The 17,207-nt window shown below is 35.0% G+C and overlaps 3 protein-coding genes across 3 annotated transcripts in view; 2 read left to right on the plus strand and 1 right to left on the minus strand.

Annotated features, from left to right (window-relative positions):
• Positions 1–17,207, minus strand: part of LOC125834427 (ethylene-responsive transcription factor SHINE 3-like) — a 388,745-nt gene that overhangs the window by 230,557 nt on the left and 140,981 nt on the right. The gene's annotated exons all lie outside the window — the stretch shown is intronic.
• On the plus strand, positions 3,857–4,768 carry LOC125834407 (uncharacterized). The gene has a single exon (XM_049513550.1). The coding sequence runs from the start codon at positions 3,857–3,859 to the stop codon at positions 4,766–4,768; it is 912 nt and encodes a 303-aa protein (XP_049369507.1).
• Positions 11,967–15,334, plus strand: LOC125834408 (RNA-binding protein 1-like). Its single transcript, XM_049513551.1, has 6 exons — positions 11,967–12,066; positions 14,423–14,535; positions 14,616–14,772; positions 14,843–14,904; positions 14,993–15,074; positions 15,231–15,334. The coding sequence occupies exons 1-6, from the start codon at positions 11,967–11,969 to the stop codon at positions 15,332–15,334; spliced, it is 618 nt and encodes a 205-aa protein (XP_049369508.1).

Here is a 17,207-nt window from a genome sequence, read left to right on the forward strand (position 1 = left end):
CTGACTTGTGAAGTCACTTTATGGGCTCAAGCAAACACCCAAACAATGGCATGCTAAATTTGACCAAACAATGTTGGCAAATGGATTCAAGATTAACGAATGTGATAAGTGTGTTTACATTAAAAACGTTCTGAATCATGAAGTCATTGTTTGTTTGTATGTTGATGACATGTTAATAATTAGTAAAGACATTGACAATATAAATGCTACTAAGCGCATGCTGTCCAACAAGTTTGATATGAAGGACTTAGGAGTTGCTTATTTGATCTTAGGGATCAGAATTCTCAAAACTCCTCAGGGACTAGTATTATCTCAATCTCATTATATTGAAAAAATATTGGATAAGTTCAAGTACTTGAATTTCAATGTTGTCAAAACTCTAATTGATTTAAGCTTTACATTTCAAAAGAATGTAGGTGAAAGTGACTCTCAATTGGAATATGCCAGAGTGTTGGGAAGTTTGATTATATTATGAATTGTACGCGACCAGATATAGCATGTGCTATTAGCAAACTGATTCAGTTCACTAGTAATCCGAATCAAACTCACTGGATGGCAATGAAACGTGTGTTGGGTTATTTGAAACATACACAACACTATGCTTTGCATTATAATAAATATTCTGCCGTGATTGAAGGATATAGTGATGCAAATTGGATCACCGGGTCAAATGAAGTAAAATCCACAAGTGGTTATGTGTTTACACTTGGTGGAGGAGCAGTCTCTTGGAAATCATCCAAACAGACATGTAACGCTCGCTCCACAATGGAATCTGAATTCATTGCCTTAGATAAGGCCGGTGAAGAAGTTGAATGGCTCCGAAATTTCTTAGAAGATATTCTATTATGGCCCAAACCTGTGGGACCTATTTGCATACACTGTGATAGTCAAGGAGCAATAGGTAGGGCAGGGAGCATTATGTACAACGGGAAGTCTCGTCATATACGACGGAGACATAATACCGTAAGACAACTCCTCTCTAGTGGAATTATCACAATTGACTATGTGAAGTCAAGCGAAAATGTGTCAGATCCACTATCGAAAGGCCTAGTGAGAGAGGCAGTTGAAAGATCATCTAAGGGAATGGGTTTACGGCTTAGGACAAGTCAGCAGGGCGGTAACTCTATCTAGCAGACTGGAGATCCCAAAAGCTAGATTCAAGGAGAAAAACAAAGTTGTGACTGACGGTTCGACATTGTCAATCAACTCAATCCATTCTCATGATGAAGACAATGTTCAGGAACAAGGTTAAGACTTTAAGGCTTGTTAATGGGTTAATAAAGCTTAAAGTTTTTAATGATTTGCTAAGTTTGGCAGATTTGACCAAATAGTGTACCTTCGAGATGACACGGTTAGAAATCACATATGTGAGTGTGAAGTGTAAGCCGCTTCAAAGAGAATTTTATGTCAAAAGCCTATTCTTTATACACTCATGAAACCAGGAGGTGTTCATGGCTGAAACGAACACAACCGTAAGAACCATAAATGGTAAAGGATTAATTGTGTGACATATGGTTGTCTAGGTATACACCAAAGCTCAACGGTTCAAAGATATCGCATCTACCGATTGACCGAGTATATCCGACATATGTTCACTACGGAAAGTCCCAGGAGAAACCTACTTATCCAGATGCAATTGATTCTTGCTTGTAAAGTACACACTCGTTCGTGCATTCCTTATGTTATAAACATTCCCCATTAATGTGGGGGATTGTTGGGTATGTAGCAAGAGTTAATGGGAAATGGAGGAAAAATTTGGGAACTTGAAAAGTTGAGAACTTGAAAAGTCCTCTTATGCTTTATTGAAAAGACATTTGTCCCTCATCGGTGGTGGAAAGAAAAATAGGAGAGTTTAAATATAGAAACACTCCTATTAATTGTTAAAAGGGTTGGAAAGAGGGACCCCCCTCGCGCCGTTGTCGTCGTCACTCGCTCGGCTTTGGATTTGGATTTGGAAAAATGATCGATCGAGAGATTATTTTTTGGACAAAGTTTGTTTTAATTATTTTTAGTTAATTAATTATTTAATTAATTAAATTAAATTAAATGGCCAACGTTTTAATTAGTTAATTAATCGATTCAATTAATTAGTTAATTGACCCGACCCGACTCGAATCCACGCGCGACCCATTTTATTTAAATCTTTCCCGTTTTATTTAAATTTCCCCCCGTTGGAAGTGACTGTTCTGAAAGGTTGCAACTTTCAGAAGCAACCATGACCGTTTGAAAGGTTGCAAACTTTCATGAATGGTCGTGTGGATTCTAAAAGGATTGCAACCTTTCGGAACCAGTTTCTCTTGCCTATAAATACATTGATTCCTCAGACTTATTCCTTACGAATTTTCTGATTTCTTCTTCTTCTTCTGCACAAAATTTCTTCATGTACTTTACTGTTGTTGAGTGGTTCGCTGACACCAGAGTTTTAGGTATCAATACACTGGTGATTGAGATCATTCTATCCTGGGAGGACATATTCCAAATCAAACCTCGGATACTAGAGGGGAATAATTTCCTTAAGGGGACACTGCACATTCAGTGGGCTTGATCCTTTTTTTGATTCTGTTTTTCCAGATTGTGGTACGTTTTTTTTATAGATTTTAGTTTTGTCAATTAATTTCTGATCATCTATTCTTACTGGTTTATTAAACTTTGGTTACTTCATGTTTTTGCAAAGTTTATTGAAATCAGTAATTCTGATTTTTTAAACACAGATTGCTAACAATCTTACTCCGATTGTTGTTCAAATATCTTCACCTACCCTCCAATAGTTTTTTTAATGTCACAAAATAGCTATCCGTCTCAAAGAAAATATAATATAATATATGTTATTTTCACTTATGTTCATTTCTATGTATTAAATTTTCTTAATGAAAATTCTGAGTTTACCACCTGCCGCTATGTAAAAGAGAAGAGACCTAGGGTGCAGTAGTAGTGGACCCAGAATTTTCACGAAGTGGGTTCAATATATAAAATAAAATAAACAATGTTGCAAGCAAGAATCGAACTCAGGTTGGATGGACAAAAAGAACCCTCTTCTCCGCTAGGCAAAGCATCACATTTGTGCAAAATGGAGTCAAAAATGTAATATATAACGAAGTGGTTTCATATGAACCCACTTGACCAACTGTAGGTCCGCCCTTGGTGGTGGAGCCAGACATTTACGAAGGGTGTGCAAAATTTAAACAAGCAACTAACAAAAAAATTTAGTGAGTGAGTTCACATCTATTTTCCTCAATCTAACGAATTTATCATCGATCAAGAACGGCGTCAATAATTTTTGTTTTCCACCAAATACAATCCATATAATTTTTTATCTTCAGTTTGGATTGCTTTTGGTTATAAAAAAAAACACGGTAAATTGTATAGACTGAAACAATAGTTTTTTAATGGATGAGTCAACATTTTTATTAACGCATATCACACATTAAACAAAAGTAACACTAATTTATCGATTTCTACTTTAATCTAAAGTTATTTATAGTGTTAATTACCTTGATACACATAAAAAATGACCTTATATCCTGAGAATGCAACTTTTAAAGGCTATAATTTTCTTTATTTAGACCTATTGGTCACAACTGTTTCTATTGTCCGAAAAAATCATGCCTACTATATAAGCACATAATGCACGTTCAACAATTTTATAGTTTATTTAGTCAATTATTTAAGAAGCTAAAAGTACTTTGTTATAAAATAAACCTTGCACTATAGGAGTACTATATTTTTGTTTTTAATAATTAGATATTTAGAAGTAATTTTAGATTGAGGTGAACACAATCTCTCCGATGAAGAATCCTTGAATCCTCTTGCCCCACCGGATACAGGAGACACGAAAGAAATTCTGGGAAATCACTCTATGGAGGAAGATTTGCTTACAAAAACAAGAAAGGCAGTGTCGTTCAAGGACATCCTTACTGCACCATACTCCAATATAGGAGAAAAACAACAAACACAATATGAGGACCAAGCAGTCGATATGATCATGGAAGAACGTACAAGCTCAATTCAAAATATCGACGACGAAGAAGGGATCTATCTCACTGAAGCAGAACAACAGAGAATATACAAGCCATGGATATACTCTATTATAATAAAGATTATCGGACGGAAACTAAACCACCAATATCTGAAAAAGAAACTAAGTACTATGTGGAGAGTCTCTGAGGAAATCGTACTTATAGATCTGGGTTATGACTACTACATAGTAAAAATTTTCAAAGAAGAAAATCTACAAAAAACCTTACAGCAAGGACCGTGGTTTGTAAATGGATTTTTTCTATCAATCAAGAGATGGCATCCAAACTTTTTCGCATCGGAAGCTAAGGAAACAAAGTCGGCAATCTGGATTAGGCTACCAGAATTACCCACTGAATTCTATGACCACTCCATACTAGCACGAATAGGGAAGAAACTTGGGAAACTAGTTAAAATGGATGTATGCACCTCAGAAGCACTCAGAGGAAGATACGCAAGAATATGTGTGGAAGTACTTATCGACGTTCCGGTACGAAAATATATATGCATTGGGCATTATAAACAGCCTCTCCAATATGAAGGTTTGAACATATTATGCTCCAAATGTGGGGTTCTTGGGCACACAAACCAAATATGCCCCAAAAATATACCAAATACAAGAAGTCCCACTAACGGGGAAGAGGATGAGACGGCAAGGAAAAAACCACAAGAACAGGGGAGAGATTTAACAACTAAGGAGGAGGCATGGCAACTGGTTTCCTTCGAAAAAAGAGCAAGCAATACACAAAAATAAGACAGGACTCAAGATCGGAGCAAGCAGACGCAGAACGAAAATGGGACCATCAATATAGGGAGCGAAGGCACAACCAAATATCGGAAGACGCAGCGGATATAGTCCAAAAGCGCAATAACAACTCAGTCAACGCAGGTATTCATGTCAAACTATTTCATGCTGAATCAGGTAAGTAGCTCGAATCAAAGATTCTACAATACAAAAAAACAACTAAATCAAACAATATTAGCACAAATGAATCCTTCCAAAGAGCCCCCGACCAACTAATACAGAGCACTCAAATCACTAGCCGAAATTTGTCAAACCAAATTAATGCCAACTTCACCTCGAGCTCCGCCGTCACTTTGAGTGACGTCACTCACCACATCACCAAATCAATATCACAGGAAGTTGAAAAGTCGGCCACTGTTCACAGTACCCCTAATATGACCCCTAACTTGACCCCTACAAAAGATATACAAGATACACCTCCATATCCCTTGGAAGTGGAGACAATAGACACATCAGCCATAAATTTAATACCCACATATCCCAAAATAGACCTTTTAGGGACTACGACATCAAATGAGGATCACTTATCCTCTAATAGTGCCTTGCTGGCACCATTAAATAACAATCACCAAGGAAATTACAATAAAAACTTTATTAAGAAAAACCTATCTACCGCGACTTTTCCAAAAAATAGCCCACATTACAACAATTTGGAAAGTGCAGACTTTACACTAATACACAACAATAACTCCCCATTATATATTCCTAGTACTAGCCCCCTTACCCAAAGTAGAAAACACACTACAAATAATATCACTATCCCTATTAGCTCTATCTATATCGATATAACAGATTCCCTAGAAAATGCCAAGAATTCCACTATCTTCTCAAAGGAGAAGGACTATTCTGAGGAGATTACCACACTCCCAAAACTCCAGGAACACTCGAGCAAACTCCCCAATCATGAACCAACAAAATCCTACTCCCAAACCATACTCCACACTCATGGCTGGAAATGAGCTTGCAGGGACAAGCTCTGTCATTCAGTGCAGTGGTGGAGGGGAGGCAAGTATTAGTTCTAGTACAAAACCCGACTTTTCTAGCCCAAGTAGTCTCGGAGGGAATGAGAATTGCCATGGAAACATACAACAACCACTTATGGCTGTCAATAGTTCTCTAACCACCACTAAGCTTCCCATTCCCCCAGATCCCCTTCTACCATTATCCATCATGGGAAATGCCCCTGTTCAACCCACTAAATGTGACTCAGACTGTGGAACCCCTAATCTTCCCACCATTCTTCTTCCCACACCAGATTCCAGAGATACCAGAATCACTAGTGCATCCATGGAACTTTCAGGAGACAGCACAGACTTACCACAGGGGTCAGGACAATGCGAGGGAGAACTCTCCCCAAGTAGTTCCAGACATTGGGACCTCCAACCCTCAGGTACTACCTCATCACATCATCCCCCCCTTATCCCCATTAGCAATGACCAGAGGAGAACATGTAGACGTTCGAGAAGTAGAGGAAGCGATAGCATTAATGAGGGAAACACGAATGGAAATAGGATTCTTAAAAGAAATAAAAATTATAATATTCAAAGAGAGATTCGGAAAAAAACACATACTCATTTGTCCACCGCATCTATTAAAAAGCTCCATAGACATTCGTGCTCCAAGGAACCCAGGAGTAGGGAACTTTGTAGTTATATTGAACCCATACCTAGCAACATTGAACCCTCTAAGAATGGAGAGTGAGATGACAGAGAATGGAACGAATCAGACCAACAGAACCATGAATATAATAATTTGGAATTGTAGAGGGTGTAACGGAGATGACTTTAGGAGGAACTTTAGATCATTAATAGACTGGCATAAGCCCCCCTTAGTTGCACTGGTAGAAACAAAAATGCAAGATCACCAACCACTACTAGATAATTTTCCTTATACAAATATGATACAAGTTCCATCAATTGGAAGCTCGGGAGGGCTGGCAATTCTTTGGGATGACACTGTTTTTGAGCTAGAAGAAATATCTATGTCAGGTCAGGAAATTCATGCAATGGTGAAGGTACGTTTGACAAACAACTCTTGGCTTTTTAGTGTTATTTATGCAAGTACATTTAGAAATTCAAGAAGAATACTATGGCAAAATCTAAACACAATAAAGGATAACTTCTATGGTAGCTGGCTTTTAGGAGGGGACTTTAACGAACTTCTAAGTGTAGCAGACAAGTGTGGGGGTAGACCAGTACATAATAATCGTACAAAAGACCTGTGGGAAACTATAAATCACTGTGAACTAATTGACATGGGATTTAAGGGAAGCCGATACACGTGGTTAAATAAACGATTTAAAAACAAATCACAACTCATTTTTGAAAGGCTGGATCGTTTCTTTGCAAACGACAACTGGCTTCATAAATATCCTAATGCCCAGGTACAACACCTACCCCGGACCCATTCTGACCATTGACCCCTCCTCTTATCCTTGGTCCCACCTTCAAATCACAATCGAAAAAGAATTTTTAGATTTGAAACTATGTGGACATCACACCCTGATCTCATAAAAATCATCACTGATTCTTGGACAAGTCAAAGTAACATCTTAGATGCGATTCCCACTTTCCAAAAAAATGTCTCATAATGGAATCAAGTCACCTTTGGGAATATATTCCACAAAAAAAGAAATCTTATTAAAAGAATTGAAGGAATCCAAAATTCCCCAAAATATGCTTATAACTCTTTTTTAAGAAATTTAGAAAACGAACTCATCCAAGAATACAACTACATCCTCCGTGTAGAGGAAGAATTCTGGAAACTTAATTCTAGAGTAAATTGGTTGAATGAAGGGGATGCAAACACTAGGTTTTTCCATACCACACACTAAACAGAAGACATAGGAACAAAATCTTAGGTCTACAAACTACAGAAGGAGAATGGATCTATAATCAAGGGCAAATAGAAATTATAACTCAAGATTTCTTCAAAGAACTGTTCAGCTCCAATAAACTATCCTCAAGATTGACAAATTCAGAACTTGAAGCCTCAGATAACCACGTTGACCTCACCTATCTAGACGTAATCCCTACTAAGGAAGAAGTAAAGAAGACTGTAGATTCTTTCCAACCTTTTAAAGCTTCAGGCCCAGATGGATTACACCCTTTTTTTAACCAAAAATATTAGGAAGTTGTAGGGAATTCTGTCACCGCTCTATGCCAAGAAGCTTTCACTCAAGGAAAGATACCGGTAGACATAAATAAAACTCATGTCTGCCTAATCCCAAAAAACAAAAATGCAAACAACCTAAGAGACTTTAGGCCAATCAGCTTATGTAATACTACTTATAAAATTATAACAAAAATAATAACCCAACACCTCAGACTAGTAATGCATAAGTTAATTGGCCCCTATCAAGCTAGCTTCTTAAAGAATAGGCAAGCATTAGATAATGCAATAATCATCCAAGAAATAATAACACACTTCAGAAAAATGAAGGGGAAAAAAGCAAACCTCATTCTCAAAGTAGATCTCAAAAAAGATTTTGACAAAATGGAGTGGGCGTTTATTAGGGAAACCTTATTCTACTTTAATTTCCCAATAAATACAATAAACCTAATAATGTCATGTATCTCCACAAGTGAAGTATCTATTCTTCTAAATGGTTCAAAAACTGAATATTTTGAACCATCTAGAGGAATAAGACAGGGAGACCCTATGTCACCTTACCTGTTTATTCTATGCTTGGAAGTCCTATCGAGAAAAATCGAGCAGGAGGTCCAATTGAAACATTGGACTCCTATCAAAATTTTAGTCAAAGGACCAAAAATATCACACCTCTTTTTTGCCGACGACCTGGTCCTGATGAGCAAAGCAGACAAAGGAACCTGCGAAACCATCAAACGTGTTATGGACACCTTCTGTGATTCCTCAGGCCAGACGATAAATACAAAAAAATCAAAATTTATTTTTTCAAAGAACACTCCAGTAAATCTAAACAAATGGATCACCAAAACATTAAAAATCAAGAACGGAAATATATTTGGGAAATACCTGGGGTTCCCAATCACACAAAAGAGAATCACAAGTCATGACTACCAGTTTATAATAGATAACATGCAATCAAAACTGGCAGGATGGAAAACAAAATTTCTCAACATGGCAGGAAGAACAACTCTACCAAAAGCTTGCCTAAGCAATATACCAACCCACATAATGCAAACCACAAAACTCCCAAGTAACATCATTAAAAAAATAGACCAACTCCAGCGAAACTTTATCTTGGGTACAACAAGTGAAAAAAAGAAACTCCATATGGTGAAATGGGATATCATCACATCAATAAAAGCAAAAGGGGGGCTGGGAATGCAAAGAGCAAAAACAAGGAACTTAGCTCTTCTAACTAAGCTAGCCTGGAGAGCTTTCAAGAGCCCAGAAACTCTATGGGCCCAAATACTTACCAAAAAATATAACAGAAAAGGCACACTCAATATTGAAAGCCATGCCAGGCCCTCTCATAGCATAACATGGAAAAATCTAATGATAGGGTGGGATATATGCATTAAAGGCATGGAGATAGTATTAGGAAATGGCAAGACAACATCATTCTGGTTCGACAAGTGGCTACCAAATGGAAAATCTATGAGGGAATAAATACATGGACCACTAATGAAAGAAGAATACGGACTTCGAGTAGGAGACATATACCATACATTAGGAAAAGGCACTCAACCACTAATATCAGTCGAATTACCAAAACAAATATCGTTACTAGTACAGAGTACCTACATAAATCCTACATCAAATTTATCGGATACGACTATTTGGAAACCAAACTCAAAAGGAATTCTGACTACATCCTCTGTTTATAGGTTCTTACAGGTAAATAAACAGGAAGATCAACAAAACATTAGCAATCCTAGTTGGATATGGTCACTCAAATGTCCAAATAAGATTAAATTTTTCCTTTGGCTTTGTCACCATAACAGATTACCAACTAAAAGCTACCTCAAATCTATAGGGATTGATGTCAGCGACCTATGCAATCTATGCAAAAAACCAGAAACAATCAAACATATTTTCGTGGAATGCACGAATGTAAGGCAGTTGTGGAGGGAACTGGGAGTAATTTACACCATAAATCAGTTCACAAATGACCAAGGTTCTGACTGGTTAACACTACTAAGAAGCCTCAACATTAACATAAAAAGTCATACAACTTGGAAGGAAGTTTTTCCCTTCTATATATGGAACATATGGTTAACAAGAAACAAAAATTACCATAATAATGAGAAAAAAAATATTTCATCAAAGAACGCTTTGTATCATGTTGTTGAATACTATGCTCTTACAAACAATACACACACAAAAGATAAAAATATTATCAACTACCTTAAATGGACAGCACCCAGCCAAGGCTACAAGCTCAATAGCGATGGATCGTTCATGGGAAGCACAAGACAAGGCGGAACAGGAGGAGTTATTAGGAATAGCAAGGGCGATTTAGTTGTGGGATATATGGGAAACTTGTATATGGCAAATAACATGAAAGCTGAATTGATAGCACTTCTACAGGGACTTCGAATAGCACTAGAAAGAGGATTAGTACCATTGGAAGTTAACGTCGATTGCAAGGAAATTAAAACCCTCATTCAAGGAGAACACCCCACTTATGAAAATATTCTTTCTGATTGCAGGGATCTACTTCACCGCCTGGGGAACCCCCTAATACACCACACCTTTAGGGAAACAAACCAAGTGGCAGACGCTCTAGCAAAGGAAGGCGCTAAAATAGATCAAATCAACTCTTTTTTGTGCATAGAAGTTCCTCCGGTGTTTGTATCCAGCAAACTAGAAGCAGACAAAGAAGAAACTCCATTTGTTAGACTATCTAAGAAATCTTTTGCAAGGAACTCATGTAATAGTACTAGTAATAGTATGCCCTCTGTAATTAACTCATGTAATAGTACTAGTAATAGTATGCCCCTTCCTCAGAACACCAATAGTAGGTGTCCTGTTTGGCCACTTGCTGGTAGCAATGTAACGATGTATATTACATAACATATATATTACTCTGTTTTCAACCAAAAAAAAAAAACCCCAATCTCTCATATATAAATAAGTTTTCATTTTAAGTGAAATCTTTATTTAGCTTCGCCTATAAGAGAAGGCAGAAAGTTTTCTAGCTAGTCTCCCCATAAATTCATTAAATTTATAGAAAATGAAGGTATATTAGTGGTGGGTACTCATATATATATCTTTGTGATGTAACATGGCAGTTGCTTACATATTACATAATTGCATTGTGAAATAATATAATCTATTGAAAATTGCTATTTAACTAACTATTGACCCATAATTTAAATATTTTAATAGTTTATAACAAATGAATAATAAGCTTTAGCTAATTTTTGTATATCTCATTCATAGGTTCTTCATAAAAATTTACCATCTTCCGATAATAGAAGAACTATTATAAAACTAGTGTAATCAAAAATATTTTTAAAAAAATAATTGTGGATATAATCTCTATCGCAGCTAATATAAGAATAGTCAACAAAAGAATAATTTTTTCTAGGAATCTGACTTATTTAAAAAATTAGGTTTGTTACGTTTACAGACTATTTAATTTACATAAATTTCCTTTGCTAGATTCAAATATAATAAAAATAGTTAAAACAAATTCAGATACTAGAAATGAGTAATGGATGGTTAGTAATTCTTTTTTTTCCTGAAATGATTTAGTGTGAAAAGAAATTCATACCTACATTAAAAATATTTAATGGAGAGTTATTCATTCAACCTTTTTCCTAAAATGATTTTGTGAAAAATATTTTATCTATAATCTTTGAATCTCGTGTTAATAACATGAAGCTAAAAGTAATAATATGAAATTAAAAAGGAAAAAAATAAAGAAAATCTTTTCTCTATTTTCAAAATGTATTTTAATATGTATAATTAGTTAATAATTTGTTAATCAGATAATCATCGCCAATTTTGTTAACTTCAGGCTGCCACTTGGCAACTTGTGATACTTCTACCCTTACTTAATATAGAAGATTTCCATTTTAAGTAAATTCATCATTGTGCTTGGGCGGATCTTTCATTACAATACATTTTTTTGTCTTTCCTTAAATAGTGAGTACTACTTTTCCTTCTCTTTCAATTTTAGTAGAAACTCATTTTCTCTCTGGTGGAGTAACATATGGCGGATGCTTACCGGAAAGACACCAACGGTGGGCAGCAGGCAGTGGCATCGCCGGATCTTACTCCTCTCGTCGTGGAAAGTCCTTTCAGCGAATATGGTATCAAATCAACTCTCTGTCTGTTTAAATCTTATCGAGAAAGAAGAGGCAATTTAAGATTTCAGCATATTTTTTGCTCAGTAGGGTGGATCAGTAGAAATTAGGGTTTATTCATTTATTTTTTAGTTAAGAATCTAATTTTTATGACTCGTAGAAACTAGGGTTTATTCATATACTTTTTCACTCAGAAACTTAATTGTTATGACTTGTAGATACTAGGGTTTATTCAATCAATCAAAAACTTAATTTTTTGGCTTGTCGAAAATAGAGTTTATTCATTTACTTTTTCAATTAAAAACTTAATTTTTATGTTTTTTTGTTGTGGTTGGTGTAATATAGTTATGATAGGAATTGAGAATACTCATCAAGAATGTCTTGTATACTCATCAAGAAAGTCTTTGGTATTACAGAAGTAAGTGGAGGAAATAAAAAAAAGTTGTAGTATATGTTTGTAATCCCCGTGAATAGGACAATGTGATTTATTTTTTTTGGCTTAATATTAGAGCTATTTTTGTAGTTTTTATACATTAGATGAACCTTTTTGGTGTAAGGGCTTATTTAGTAATGGTAAATCTATAATATTCCATTGAGGTTGACAGTCAGTGTAAAACTAGCTAAAAAGAGGAGAGGATTCCATCACATTGTCACCTGGATGTTAGCAAGGGTTCCTGCATCATAAACAATTGACATCGGCCCCCGATGTGCTGCAAGATACCTAGGAAATGATTTCGACCATCATGGACAGATCGATGATGATAAAAGGCGATAGTCCAAGAGAGTTTGAATTTGGGGTAGGTAGTTTGAACTAGTGCTGAAGGGAGAAGCAAAAAAAAAAACAAAGTCTTGCTTCACTTTGAGTGAAGCGAAGTGTTTGCTTCACCAAAGTGAAGCACACATTTTAAAGAAAGACTAAAATAGACCTTCCACAATAACGATATATATATATAAGCAAATGTTCAATTTAAATGCTAACGTATGTATCACAAAATTCTTCACCATATAAGAAAAATCAATATTAAGATATATACTTTAACAATTCTTCCTTGACAAGCAGCTATTTTTCCTTCCTGATAATACATAGCTCTCTCATTCTAATACTTCAGTCTTATTATTTGCTGCATCACGCAAAAACAAAAGTTCTCTAGTACAAGATGAAAAATTATGTTACAACCAAGGGTGGATCTAGGGGGTTGCCAGGGTATTCAACTGAATTCTCACGACAAAAAATTGTACTAATATATTTAAGGTATTTTTTAATAGATATATATAGATTTTGAATCACCTAAACACAAGATTGAAGGTTGACTCATGGTTTAGGGGTTTAAATTTATCTTCAGCTTTTAAGTTCAAATTTCATGCACTGAATTTTTATTTTCGAATCACTTTAGTGAAAATTCTGCATCTGCCACTAATTACAACTCATGTATTTTCATGAGAATGACACTTGAAGTAGGTTAACAAGTTTAATTTATTGCACTAAATTTCAAGTAAAATATTTCAGTTATTATATAATATGATTTTTGTATATAATTTATGTCAAACTATTATCTTCACTTATGAGTACTACTCAAGTTTAACAAAGTTAATTATCTACCTAAGTTAGATAACAAAAATCTATTATTATTTTTATGCAGCATTACAGTAATTATGGAAAAAGTAATTAAAAATATGTATAAAAAAAATCAAAAGAAAGAGATAAGTCTAAATCATGAAAAGTACTAAAAATGATTACTAAGTTCACAATCATATATATATGTATAGAAATATTTAGGAATTCTTTTAATACATATACAAAACCTTTTCCAAAAATGTTGTCCAATGATTCACCCAATTTTTACTTGGGTAATTAACTTATTATCTTTTCTAAAATATCAGCTTGTCATGGTTATTTTAATAAACTTTTTGTCCAATTTTAGTAAGAAAAGTAGATATATAAAATAAGGATAAGAAGTTTTATAATCTAACTAATATTGTGGCATTTTAGTACATTCAAAATATGTTTTACTTAACACCACAAGATTCAAAAGTCTTGTTTAGTCACTCGACAATCAAATTGAAATGGAGCGATCGAGTAACTAACCCTACACATAGTGGGAGTTTTAAAAAAGAACTGAAACAACCGAGTAGCCACCCCTATTAATGAACAATAATGATGCATATCTAACTTCATTAGGATTGATGCGTAGTAGTTGTTGTATGTCAATAAAAAGTATGGAATTAGCAATGATATTAGTGGCTAAGATTGTTTCAAGTTTCAGGTTTAGTTCATATTTGGTTATGCTTAATTTTACTGTTCTTTGCTTATTGTTTGTGCACAATTAATCATATTTGTTTATGCTGATTTTCCCCTTTTTAGAAGTTCCAAGTAGTCCTGAATATCCTGGCTATTATGATGGTGATGATGAAAGGGGAATGATGAGAAGCACAGCTTCTATTGAAGCATCCTATGAGCACTACCTTCGTACTGGGGTACTTAATTTTTATTTCCTTTTGAGGTTGGTTCCGTATATAATACTGTATAGGTCTAATATAGTGGTAAAATTTTCCAGCAAATTTTGTCCCATGAGTCCATTCATAGTGGAATTATGGGCATTGAGGATGTTGGAATGGTAGGTGGCAGACCAGAAGCTACCCTTCCTCCAAATGCTAGCAGTACATTGTATGTAGAGGGTTTGCCTGCGGACTGTACAAGAAGAGAGGTGGCACGTATCCTTTTCTTGTGTGGAAATTAGCTTATGGCCCATTCTAGTTTTTCCCTTTACTTCAGTTTTTGCAGATATATTCCGCCATTTTGGAGGTTACAAAGAAGTTAGGCTAGTACCAAAACCATCAATATATGTAAGAATACGTTGCACATCGTCTACTTAATTCTGTGTAGTGTTATATATTTTGGATTCACTGCTGTATCAACTAATTAATTATGCAGGCTGGAGCCAATACCTTGATTCTTTGCTTTGTTGATTTTGTGAGTCCGCTTCATGCAGCTGCTGCAATGGATACATTACAAGGTGAGCTTGACACACTCTCTTCTTTTTTGCTAGAATTTGACTCGTCATTTCATGCTGAACCTTTTCTGCTTGAAAGAAAATTGTCGGACAATATCACATGTTGCCGCTGGTGTACATCTATGAAAGACAAATTTCTAGTAAAACTATATCTTGCAGGTTATCAATTCGACCTTGATGCGCATGATTCAGGCAACTTAATGCTGGAATTTGCTCGCAATCCTGGTGCGAGGTCAGGCGGAGGGAATCGTGGAAAATGTTGAAACTAACTATGTGTATTTGCAGGTACGCTTTACCCTTTTATTATTGATGACCATAACATATGGTACAAAGTTACTAAATTGTGGAACTATACTTGTGTGTAGGACTTGCCATGTTTGGAGAGCGACGTTATGCTGCGAGCGTGTTTCTCTAATCATGTACCTGTAATATTAACTGTAGCTGCTGCTTAGCAGTTTGAAAAGTTGCTTGGCTGATCATGCCATGAATTGTTTGAATTTCTTTTTAAATTCGCTACAACTTATGATGAAGTAGACATTATCATCTTGTGCTCTGTTGATGAAAAAATTGGGAGGCTTTTAGTATCTGCTTGTTGTCATTTAGATCTGGAGACTTTTTAATGTTAATCCTTGCTAGAAAATGTATGTGCTTTAATACCCTTGGTTCATTTCTTGATGGTTTTGGACTTTTGGTTACCTTCTCCAAATAATGCATTCTTGGTTGGTGCTGGTGCTGGAAAAACGTGGCGACTTTTACCCAAGGGTAGCTCTTATCTTACCAATGCTAACAAGGATTGTCATTCCATTAAAAGCAATGGATTGCTGTAAAGGCTGGAGTCCGAAGCTCGCCATGAATGAAATACTTGAGAAAAAAAAGAAGAAAATACGTAGTCCAAACTAGTACTACTATCTATTTTTTCGCAGCCTAATTCTGTAAATCTAAATTTAAAAATTTAGGATTGGATAGAGTAATTAGAAATAGAGCCGAAAGCAATGGATTCAGTTGAATCTGCAGCAACAAGCTAAAATTCCCCTCTTAACTCTCTGGATGTCTCTCTTGCTCTCTTTTCATGTTGCTTATTAATTTCATCAATAGTTGTTCAAAGTTACAATAGTAGTTACTTATGCCTACACTACAACCTACCTACAGAGAGCACATTTATTTTGAAGATAGAAGAACTACTATAAGACTAGTGTAATTAAATGTTTTTTTTCTTTTAATAATTGTGAATATATAAATCTATATCGTAGTTGCTATAAAAATAACGTGCAAAAGAAAATATTTTTGCTAGAAATCTGACTTATTTAAAAATTGCATTTGTTACGTTTACAAATTATTCTTTTGCATAAATGTTCTTTAAGTGAGATCCAAATATAACAAAAATAGTAACAAAAAATCCATACATCGTAAATGAACATTGTAGAGTTATCCATTGAAACTTTTTCCTAAAATGATTTTGTGGACAATATCATATCTTTAATTTTTGAATCTCTTACTAATAGCATGATGCTAAAAGTAATAATACGAAATAAGAAAATAGACAATAAATAAATAAAAACTTTCTTCTATCTTCAAAGTGTTTCAAATTGTGTTAACATAAGACTGAAAGTAACAATATGAAATAAGAAATAGACAAAAAAAAAAAATTAAAGAAGAAATTTCCTCTATCTTCATGATGTATTCAAATGTGTACAATTAATTAATAATTTGTTAATTAGTCAATTATCGTCAAGTGTGCTAATTTTAGGCTGCCACTTGGAAACTTCTCATGTTTTTGGCATGCTTTAATATATAAAAAAATTATTTTTAGTAAATTCCTCACTTTGCTTTTGCAGATCTTTCTTTTCAATTCATTTTCTTGTCTCTTCTTAAATTCGTTGGATTTTCTGAAACTTTCCCTTCTCTCCTTCGATTTTAGTAAAAATTGACAAGTTTATTCTCTCTCAGTGGAGTAATATGAAGGATGCTTACCAAAGGTATAGCAACAGGCAGCGCCGACAGCTCTTACTCATTTTGTCGCAAAATATCCTCAGAGCGAATATGATACGTATCTAAATCAAATCTCTTTGTGTTTAAATAATTCAAGATTTTGGCATTTTTTTGCTCAGTTGGATGAGTTTATAGAATCTAGGGTTT

The sequence above is a fragment of the Solanum verrucosum genome, unplaced genomic scaffold (genome assembly GCF_900185275.1).
Source record: "Solanum verrucosum unplaced genomic scaffold, falcon-dt-bn FXZP01000279.1, whole genome shotgun sequence".
Classification (NCBI taxonomy): domain Eukaryota; kingdom Viridiplantae; phylum Streptophyta; class Magnoliopsida; order Solanales; family Solanaceae; genus Solanum; species Solanum verrucosum.

Coding starts and splice junctions, on each gene's coding strand:
- LOC125834407 (XM_049513550.1), top strand. CDS start 3,857: ATGGAGGAAGATTTGCTTACAAAAACAAGAAAGGCAGTGTCGTTCAAG.
- LOC125834408 (XM_049513551.1), top strand. CDS start 11,967: ATGGCGGATGCTTACCGGAAAGACACCAACGGTGGGCAGCAGGCAGTG. Junction 12,067..14,422: donor AAGTCCTTTCAGCGAATATG/GTATCAAATCAA, acceptor TCCCCTTTTTAG/AAGTTCCAAGTAGTCCTGAA. Junction 15,075..15,230: donor TGCAATGGATACATTACAAG/GTGAGCTTGACA, acceptor TATATCTTGCAG/GTTATCAATTCGACCTTGAT.